The following is a 9,999-nucleotide window of genomic DNA, read 5'->3' as shown; positions in this document are numbered from 1 at the left end:
TTTTTGAAAAACAAAGCCACTCAACTCTTCTGTCAATTTGCAAAACGTGGTGATCGCCCAACTTCACATTCAAATTTTTAATGATAATTTTTTTTTTTGTACGAACAAAATTCACCGATATTTACTACATTATTATGGTCCATAAACGAACCGATATCTACTACATTATTATGGTCTATAAACGAACCCTGGATGGACAGAAAAGATACTATTAATAGTGTTTGGAACTTTTGTCCACTAAAAAACAAGTAATAGTGAGTCACGTGACTATGGCGAATCAAGTTTTTTTCTTTTTTCTTTTTCGGGCCTCATACAATTGATACTAATTGTGTGCAATTTCTTTTCTCACACAAGTTAGCATACCCAAAGTCTGTGGATTAAAAAATATAAAATTTGGGTCCGTCAACTTCTGATATAGAAGAAGCCTCACATAACTAGTATCAGTTGTGTGAAGTACAAAATAAAATTTCTCTAAATCTAATATTTTGATAGTGATTTAGGGACCTGATATGATTAACTGATACTTTCTTACCATTTGTGTATTTTAAGTTATATGCACTAACTCAAACGAGAGAGTTGTGCTACGGGTGATCTTGTTGCATGGTTTAGAGAGTACTTGTGTAGACCAAAAAGTCGTCATAAAGTCTTCATTCTCTCGTCAACTTTATCTATGTTTCAATGATGAACTAAGAACACGCTCAAGCTTCAACCGTACATAGACTTTTGAAATGTGAGGTACCAGTACAAGCACAAAGAGTGTGAAAAAGATTTATACATTCAAATCAATTATTATAAATAATTACACGTAAATTTCTTCATAAGCCTTATTTGGTAGGGGTGTTAAAAAAATATGAAAAACCGACCGAACCTAACCATACCGAACTGATTTATAGTGTTTTTTCAATAAAACCGTGGATTTTAATTTAATCTTATAACCGTCCCGAACAATTAGGGTGATCTTTTTAATTTATACAAAAAATCAAAAAATTTCCGAACCGAACCGAATAGCCTTACATGTATGAAATATATTTTATAGATTACAAATATGTTAAATTGAATATATAAAATATATTTTATAAGTTCTGTTTCAAATATAAATAAAAATTTTGGCCACTAAATTTTGGGCCTTTAGGTGATTGGATTTAGTTTCAAAAGGGTACCTCATATACATAGTCATACGGTCATAGATTTAGATGATTTAAGTGGGCATTTATGGTTATAGTTAGCACTAACAGAAGTTTACCTCCATCTTGGTCTCCTCTACTATGTTGCTTGATGTATGTGTATCAAATTCAGTTGTGATTTACGTGGCCTATAAGCTAATGTTTGTTTTGGCTCAATTCAACATTGTTGTCTTTGGCAAGTTATTCTTCTCCTTGGTCAATCAGTGAGGATTCACGTCGCGATGATGTCATCGTTGTTGTCTTGCTACTTGATATAATACATTTCAGTTTAATTACTTTGTGTTGTTTTTCTAATTGCTTTTACATTAAATATTTCATAAGAAACAAATAGAAGTTTTATTTGATAGTGTACTACAAATAGGTTTGTGGAGGTCTGTGTCGTTACATTTTAATGTAGGTGTATTCTTAGGTGACACTTTAAAACTAAAATAACCGAAAATTAATCGAACTGTACCGATACCGAAGAAAAACTGAGATGATGGGACGATCTCGAAAAGTCTAATTTTGGTTATACAAAATAAAATAACTGAAGAATTGGGATGGTATAATTTTTTTTAAATAACCAACCGAACCGTTCCATCGACATCTTTATTATTTGGTAATGTTGCAATAATGGTAACTAACCTTGGGCAGAAAAGTGATTACCCCGAAAGACTCTACCACGGGGCTGTCACTATTTCACATCCTTAGGCCCAAGAAAAAGTGATATAAAAGGGGATTTTACATAAATGACTACATTTTAGGGGATTTTACATAAATGACTATATTTTGGGGGTTTAAAAATTCCCATAGCTACATTTTCAATATTTACATGGCATAGCTACTTTTTATTTTATTTTTTCGTTGTATTCATTTTTTTTTTCGGTGTATACATTTTTTTCCCGCTATATTCATGAATACAGCAAATTTTTCTTTTCTTTTTACACTGTATTCATGAAAATGACAATATGTATTCATAAACGGGCTCGTTGTAGTCATGAATACAGCGAGTAAAACTGAATACATAAAAATATAGATACTCAAAAAATTAACAAACACACCCTAAAAAATATGAATACAATCTAAAATATTAACAAAGAAAGCTCAAAAAAGTGAATACGATCGTCTTATTCATGAATACAACAACACCAACTACTAGTTTCGGCCAGATCTGCTGGAAATTTCACAACAACAACAATGCTTATGCTAACAAAGACACCCCAAAAAAAATGAATACAATCGAAAAATTTAACAAAAAAAGCTCAAAAAAGTGAATACAATCGCCGTATTCATGAATACAACAACTTCCTTGCCGGATATCGGTTTCTTTTTCAGTATCCGACACCAATGCCACCAGATCTACGAAAACATCGCCGTCACCAACAACAGCCGCTGTTATCCTTCATCGTCATCATCACCAACAACTCCGCCATTAAAACAAAATCGAAGCTTGTTCAAGAACCCTAACAATGTCAGAAACGTTTTTTGTTAAAATCAAAAAATGGAAGAAGATATTCAACAAAATACACATAAAGAACAACTAAAAAACGAAAGAATTGTTATGTGTGTTTTTAGAGAGAGAAAGAAAACGGAGATTTTTAGAGAGAGAAGATAGTTGAAGAAGAAGAAGAAGGTGGGTAAGTACAGAGAGAGAGTCAAAGAAGAACGGACATTTCCAATGCTTTTTTCTTTCTTCCCTTTTCCTTTTTTACTTTATTTTATTTTAATAGTTATTAAGTGTCATTAAGATACAACTATTAGCTATGAGATCTAATTAATTGAAACTATAACTACTAAATATAATTAGATAGTAGTAGTTAGTTACGTCCCATAATTACCATTACGAGAATGTTCAGCCTCACGGTCAAGCCCAACCCAGCTCATGAGGTCACCGTGTTGGGCTTAAAAATGGGCAATTCGCACGATTGTCCCTGTCTTGGGATGGTCTTTAATTTTAGTCCCTCAAATCGCTGGTCTTTAATTTTTTCCCTTTCGGCACATTAAGTAATAAAAAAGTGGCCAAAATACCCCAGAAATCAAAAAACAAAAAAAAGAAATTCAGATCTACGACCTAATTTCACAAGGCAAGATTTGATAGAAATTATGCCTATTCGGCAAATCGCTGGTCTTTAATTTTTGTCCCTCAAATCGCTAGTCTTTAAATGAATTGGAAAAGTTCTGGTAAATCTCACAGGGCAATTCGCAGGAATACCCTTATTTTGGGGTGGTCTTTAATTTTTACCCTTCGTTAGAACCCCTTGGTTTTGGGTTCGAATCCCGTAAAAAAAAAAAAAAATCGCAAGGCAGAATTTTGCATGATTCGGACAGAATTTCAAACTCTACCTTAAGGTACAGTTTGGGTAAGGCAGATCTGCCTTGCGAATCCAAACCTCTGCCTTGCAAAATTTTTTTTTTTTTTTTTTTTTTCTTACGAGGTGGGGTTCTTACCCGGAACCCCGAGGTTCGAACCCAAACCATTTATGCCCATTAAATTGGTGGTCTTTAATTTTTTCCCTTCGTTAGAATCCCTTGGTTTCGGGTTCGAACCCCGTTAAAAATAAAAAAAAAACCGCAAGGCAAAATTTTGCATGATTTGGGCAGAATTTCAAACTCTACCTTAAGGTAGAGTTTTGGCCAAAACTTTGCCTTAAGATAAAATTTTGATTCTGTCTTGCCAATCCAAACCTTTGCCTTGCAAAATTCCTTTTTTTTTTTTTTTACTGAGCCGAAATTTAAACCAAGAACCTCGGAGTTTTAGGTGAAGGGCAAAAATAAAAGACCACAAATTTGAAAGGCAAAAATTAAAGACCACCCCAGAAGAAGGACAATCCGCGCAAAAAAATGAATCTCACACAACATGAGCTAGGTTGGGCCAGTCTCATGGGCCTAATCTATTTCGAGGGCTCTAGTAAAATGATTTACTTTTAAAATGTCACTTATTGGTAAAAGAAGGCGACTTATCCTAGCAAATATAATTAAATCTGTTTTCAGTAAAAATGAAAGCCATAATAATATGGTATAATTTTTTTTCTATAATTTGTAGTCTAAAAATATGCATAATATTAAGGGGCAAGTGCACATATAGCCAATTTTAGGACCCTTGTGACTTACTCAAAATTTATAAAATTCTATAATTTCAATCATTTCAAAATTAACTTCAAATATACGAGATTGATGTTGGGTTTGCCAAAATCAAACTTCAGAAAATTTGGCATAATTCGTTTGCAAGTAAACTACGCACATCTTCTGTTTTAATGCTGAAGCTAAGTTGGCTTGATGGTCCCAAACTTCAGGGCCTACGCCTCTCTACTAACAATGCACACATTTCAGAAACAGATAAGCAGACTGGAATATTACAAGGATATATAGAATCCAATGTCTTGATGTCTTAACATGTAAAGAGAAAAAAAAAAAAGAAGAAGAGGAAATTAAACCCAAAATCAAGTTTTGAGTGACATGGAAACTAATAAGATTCATCAACCGGGTGCCAATAACGATTGAAGAACAAGAAGCTATCCGCTTTAGCACAAACGCCGTCCTGATTACGATGCCAACTGTAATAGGCGTGAGTTCGATTCTTAATGTCAAACATGGCATGCCCAAAACTTGACTCACGATAAGCTGAGTACTTAGGCTGTGGCTCCGTCAATCTGAAAATTATCACACCCGGCCACCATGATCAATTATTTTAATTTCTATATTAACATTTATTTTGTGTACGATTAAAATTTCCAGAATAAAATTAGGAATTGATCTTACTTTGTGGCAAGGCCTTGAATATTTCCTCCATCACCGATGGTTATGTAGACAGGTGCGGACGGGTTTTTCACAGGAGTACATTCCCCATTAATAATATTGTAGTCAATGTTCGATATACGTTTCTGCCACCATGTTTATAAAAAATGAAGACGTGGAAATTAGTTTGTCTAAAACATCCGTACTTCTTAGTAATGATGAAGAAGAAAAATGCCCCTTTTCACTAATTATAGTTAATTAATATAGAATATATATGCACCATCGCCTTAATAAACCATTTAATAATAGTACATTAATGTTATTTGATAAAATACTTGATGCGAGTAAGTATTTTTCGACCAGATAATATACCAAGAAGATGCAAGTAATAAAAAGGATTATTACCGATCGTTCATAGGCGTGAACATGACCTGAAAAAACCACATCTACTTTGTACTTTACAAGCCAAGGCTCATATGTTACTCTCATGGTTTCGCCTTCCATGTAGTGATCGACGTAGCTGTTGTACCATGGGCAATGCATAAGAACAATTAACCATGGCGTTTCCTTTCTATTGACCTTTTGAAGCTCTGCCTGCAGCCAATAGTACTGAGGAGTATATGTAGCTTGGGTTGAAAAACATATTTATTAGAATCAGTTATAAAAAATAAAAATAAAAAGTTACTCCTACTATAGGATAACTAATAATTCATCTAATTGATTATATAACGTATGAACATCTGCTCACCAGTTGCAGAATATGTTGATAAAACGATGATATATGCAGATGCCCTCTTGATTGAGTACCACAAAGGAGAAGTACCTCTTGATGCTTTGTAAGGGGTAGGATATCGATTAGTATATGGCTTAAATGGTTCTGGTTCACCCTGCAACCAACATAAACATTTCGTTATTATTTTTTACAAACACAAAAATAATACACGCCGAGCGCACACAAATAGAAAAGAATTTCAAGATTTTGGATGTGTTTGGTATGAATTACGAAGTAAAATATTTTCCTGAAGAGATTTTGTCTCACCATCCAAATTCAGTACTCTCTCAAGAAACTATTTCAAATGGACTGATGGAGAAAAAAACATAGCGAAAAAAGTTGGTTTTGCCCTTTTAATGGAATATTCGCTTTAAGAAGAATATTTTTGGTGTTTGATTGCGTATAAATGACTTATTTTCTAGAAAACATTTCTTCAAACTAAACACACCCTTGAAGTTAGTGAGTGCGATATTATATCAGTAGTTTATTCCTCTTCAATAGCAACAGGTGCAAACTTAATTATATACCTTGGTGTATACATCTCTCTATATAGAATCAAATCACCACCAAAACTTACGGTCTAGTGGTACCTGTAAGAGTCTTCCACGCAATAAATATGGGTTTAATTTTCACTGTTTTCTTTAATTTCCCCTTAAATAATTTAAAAAATCAAACGAATGTGTGTGGCCACAACATACTACACCTTCACCGTGTCAGAGTAATCGAGAAAAAAATGACAATCTTTTATAATGTAATCATTTGGTATCTAAAATTTACTAGCCTGATTAATTTGAATTTGCATGGATAAAAAGGATAAGGCGCACGTTCCCTATCGCAAATATAGTATGTTTAGTGCAAGAATTAAATGAAACTTATGGAAAATGAATTTGCACAGGAAGAACTTACGATTTCAGGAGCCCAATCAATATCATGATTGCCAGCAGTAAAAATCCAAGGTTGATAAGCATGACTTCTCTCAACAAACCTTCCCCATGTGTCCCATCTATTGTTGTCATGATTTGGATAATTATCTGCGTAAGACAGGTCTCCAGGAAATAAAAGTGTTTGTCCTTTGATTGGATTCAGTTCATAGTGAGTAAGCGTCATGTTTGAATCGTATGTCTGTCCAAGATCCCCTGCACATATATTGTAGATAGTTTTGGTAAGTTATTGTAGACATTACGTGTTAGTCTAATATTTTGACAGTAAGGTTGAGAAAATATATAAACAAACAATAGATCAGAGTCTAACGTAACGTTGTCCGGAAAGATAATTCACTAAGGACTACATTTGCACAACATTTAGAAATAGGTACTAAATCTAAATTGGGACTTAAGAAAAGGATATTTGTGTAAACCAACCCTTATCGACCATTCATGTTTTGTTGGGCTAAATACGGACATGTCTCTGAGAAATAGTCAATGTCATGGAGTTTTGAATTTTGTAGGTGACTGTAAAATTCGAAACTCCATAACAACGATTATTTTTTATATACAACAAGGGATTTTCCTCAAGAAGTTTCACCTTTTATCCTTCTCAACTTTCAAGTGAAACTTTGTTTAACACCCAACATGTTTCAACTTGAGTGGTTCTTTTTTGACACTATAAGGTCAAGTTAAAATACGAATAAAAAAAGATAAAACAAATTTCATAATCTCCATGAAGAACCTGATGTAAATTGGAAAAGAATAAATTATAAAGAGTATAATTAATGATTACCTATAAGACCGAATGTATACGGTACATCGGGGCCTACTGGTGGTGGAGTAACAAAGTAGAAGGTTCGTGTTGTGTGCCCAATTCCAACCATGTAGTAATATTTGGTGTTATACTGTGGTTAAAAGGCAAATCATAAGTTAATGACTGTATAATAAACAAGTAATCGAAATATAAGAAAAAATTGTATTGTAACCTAAATTACACTATAACTTGTTTATGAAACTCACCTTCAAGTTTTGGATGGTACAATGATGAATGTAGCCAGAAGTATATTTGTAGTATGTGTAGGTAGTGACAGTTCCTTTTGCCTTTTTTCTATTAATCTTGCAATTGGCTTCCCAGTATAATACTTTATTGGAGCCAGGTTCATCCATTGTCACCCATGAGACAATCACTCCTTTGCCCACGTGATCCCCTTGCGTTATATGAACCTTAAGACACAACAAGCTTACAAGTATTAAAATAATGTGCAATATTTCCTCTGTTTCAATTTATGTGAACATATTTTTTTTTAATCTATTTAAAATGAAGGACTTTTTTTTCATATTAGTAAACAATTTACCTTTATGCAATGATTTATATCCACATAAAATATATGTCTCATTTTACACCACAAGTTCAAAAATCTTATCTTTTTTCTTAAATACATGCTCAGTCAAATAAGTTCACATAAAATGAAACGAAGCGAGTAAAACGTTGCAAGAATTAGCAAAGTCTTGCCCTTCCAGACAGAAAAGTATCCCAACAAACACAAAAAAAAAAAAAAAAAAAAAAAACAGACTTTGCTGATGTAACTAGAAGATTTACTCTCCCATCTAACACGATACTATAGTGAATCTTGTGAGTACAGAGATAAATTTAGGATTTAAATTCAGTGGATTCGAAATGAGTATAACGTTTTGCTACTTATACATTTAATTTTATGTTGTGTTACGAAAATAATACATTTAATTTTATGTTATGTGTTACGAAACTAATAAGTTCAGTTAAATCTGCATAATCTACTCTAAGTTCAATGTCTGAATTCACTACAAAAAATGGGTAATTTGTGGAGGTTGAAAGTTGCAATTCGTGAAGGTTTTATCCTCCACTAGTTGCTAGAAGACCTCAGCAAATTGTAACTTTCAACCTCCGCAAATTACCCATTTTTTGGTAGTGATTGAATAGGCACTTCGTCACACTTGAAGAGTTATGTTATTAGTCTAAATAGAAGGAAAACCACAGGGTCGGAGAGACCATTATTGTAGTTATATATGGGTTTAGTAGAACCAATATAGCTTAGGCTCAAAGTTTGTGTATAGATATTAAAAATTCATTTAATATGTATAAATATTAATTCAGAACCCTATAAACAAAAAGAATAATAATTCAGAACTCGTAAACTAAAATTCTCTCTACTGCCTCTGAAAAGCTATATATTTGGGCAGAGAATCAAGTAGAAGATGACCTGTTGAGGTGCATTGTAGCCACGAGGGACTTTAAAGACATCACTATGAAGAGGCATATCCTCACTGCTCTCGACTTTCCTAATATAACTGCTCGTAATTCCTCCACTGCATAGAGTTACTGTATTATTTATGATAATAAGTAAAATTCCAAGAAAATAGCACCACGAAAGACCCATTTTTTAACTCAATCTCACGAAGAAAAGAATATAATTTGACTTCTTTGCTAGAAGCTATGGTAACAAAATACAGGAGAAAAACTTCTTTATATAGACGAACACATTGACAGAGGTGTCAAACGGACAATCTTATTAAAATTTTGACACATTAAAATAAGTTGAATCAGTGAATATATCACTGTTTTTTTGTCTTTAGAAAATTAGCGTGGATGGATCGATTTGAGTTATATCTCTTTGAACTCTTGAATTAGTATACGACTCTTCGGCATGTAACACGTTGTACATTGTAATATAATATTTGTTTCGTTTCAGTTTATATGATATAATTTGATTTGCTACAAAGTTTTTAAAAAATGAGTAATTTAAGTGATGTATGATTCGATACGAAACTTAGTTAATAAGGAAATAAGAACTTTTGGAATTCGTAATTTAAAACAAGTCATAATATATTTGATTATAAAATATTTAAAACTTGTGATCTTTAACATTTTGTAACATTTGTGTGGCTATAAAAACTCATCATTAAAAGTAAAATGAAATTTGATTTTTTTAAAATATAAAAGTAATTTTTAAACAGACTAATAAAAAATACTGACACACACCGGAATGGACAATAATTGGAACAAAGTAATATAATGAACATATATAGTACATTGTGCACAATTTTCACATGCATTACCTACCAATTGTCAGATGCGTTACCTACCGATATTCAGATTTAAAAAAACCCCAATTAAGAGAAGTACGTCAAATCACGAGTTTTTGAAGAATTTCCTGTTTAAGGGGGACCCCACGTATTGGAATATCGAATTTCTTTCATATATATAGAGTTGTCTTGTGAAACATGTAACCATCCTATAGTCAAGTGACAACTTAGTTAGAATAAATAATATTTAATGTTTAGAAGGAAAAAGAAAATGAACATTTTAGTGCAACTTTTAAACTGACCCAACAGAACACGTCCAATTTTTTGTTTGTTTGTAAAG

The 9,999-nt window shown here is 32.7% G+C and overlaps 1 protein-coding gene across 1 annotated transcript; it reads right to left on the bottom strand.

Annotated features, from left to right (window-relative positions):
- Window positions 1-4,468: 4,468 nt before the first annotated feature.
- Window positions 4,469-9,124, bottom strand: LOC132065030 (purple acid phosphatase 2-like). Its single transcript, XM_059458247.1, has 8 exons — window positions 8,837-9,124; window positions 7,617-7,820; window positions 7,390-7,501; window positions 6,577-6,806; window positions 5,647-5,785; window positions 5,304-5,524; window positions 4,923-5,044; window positions 4,469-4,813 (listed from the first exon to the last, which is right to left on the bottom strand). The coding sequence occupies exons 1-8, from the start codon at window positions 9,011-9,013 to the stop codon at window positions 4,627-4,629; spliced, it is 1,392 nt and encodes a 463-aa protein (XP_059314230.1). The 5' UTR covers window positions 9,014-9,124; the 3' UTR covers window positions 4,469-4,626.
- Window positions 9,125-9,999: the final 875 nt, after the last annotated feature.

The sequence above is a fragment of the Lycium ferocissimum genome, chromosome 7 (genome assembly GCF_029784015.1).
Source record: "Lycium ferocissimum isolate CSIRO_LF1 chromosome 7, AGI_CSIRO_Lferr_CH_V1, whole genome shotgun sequence".
Taxonomy (NCBI): Eukaryota; Viridiplantae; Streptophyta; class Magnoliopsida; order Solanales; family Solanaceae; genus Lycium; species Lycium ferocissimum.
The sequence above is the reverse complement of the archived record's forward strand: the minus strand, read 5'-3'. Positions and strand labels throughout refer to the sequence as shown.

What these genes read in the sequence shown, in the direction of transcription:
- LOC132065030 (XM_059458247.1), bottom strand. Translation starts at nt 9,013, where the DNA reads ATGGGTCTTTCGTGGTGCTATTTTCTTGGAATTTTACTTATTATCATA. An exon ending in GTATACATTCGGTCTTATAG is followed by an intron (nt 6,807 to 7,389) that starts GTAATCATTAAT and finishes ATATATGTGCAG; the next exon opens with GGGATCTTGGACAGACATAC. An exon ending in ATCAACATATTCTGCAACTG is followed by an intron (nt 5,525 to 5,646) that starts GTGAGCAGATGT and finishes TTTCAACCCAAG; the next exon opens with CTACATATACTCCTCAGTAC.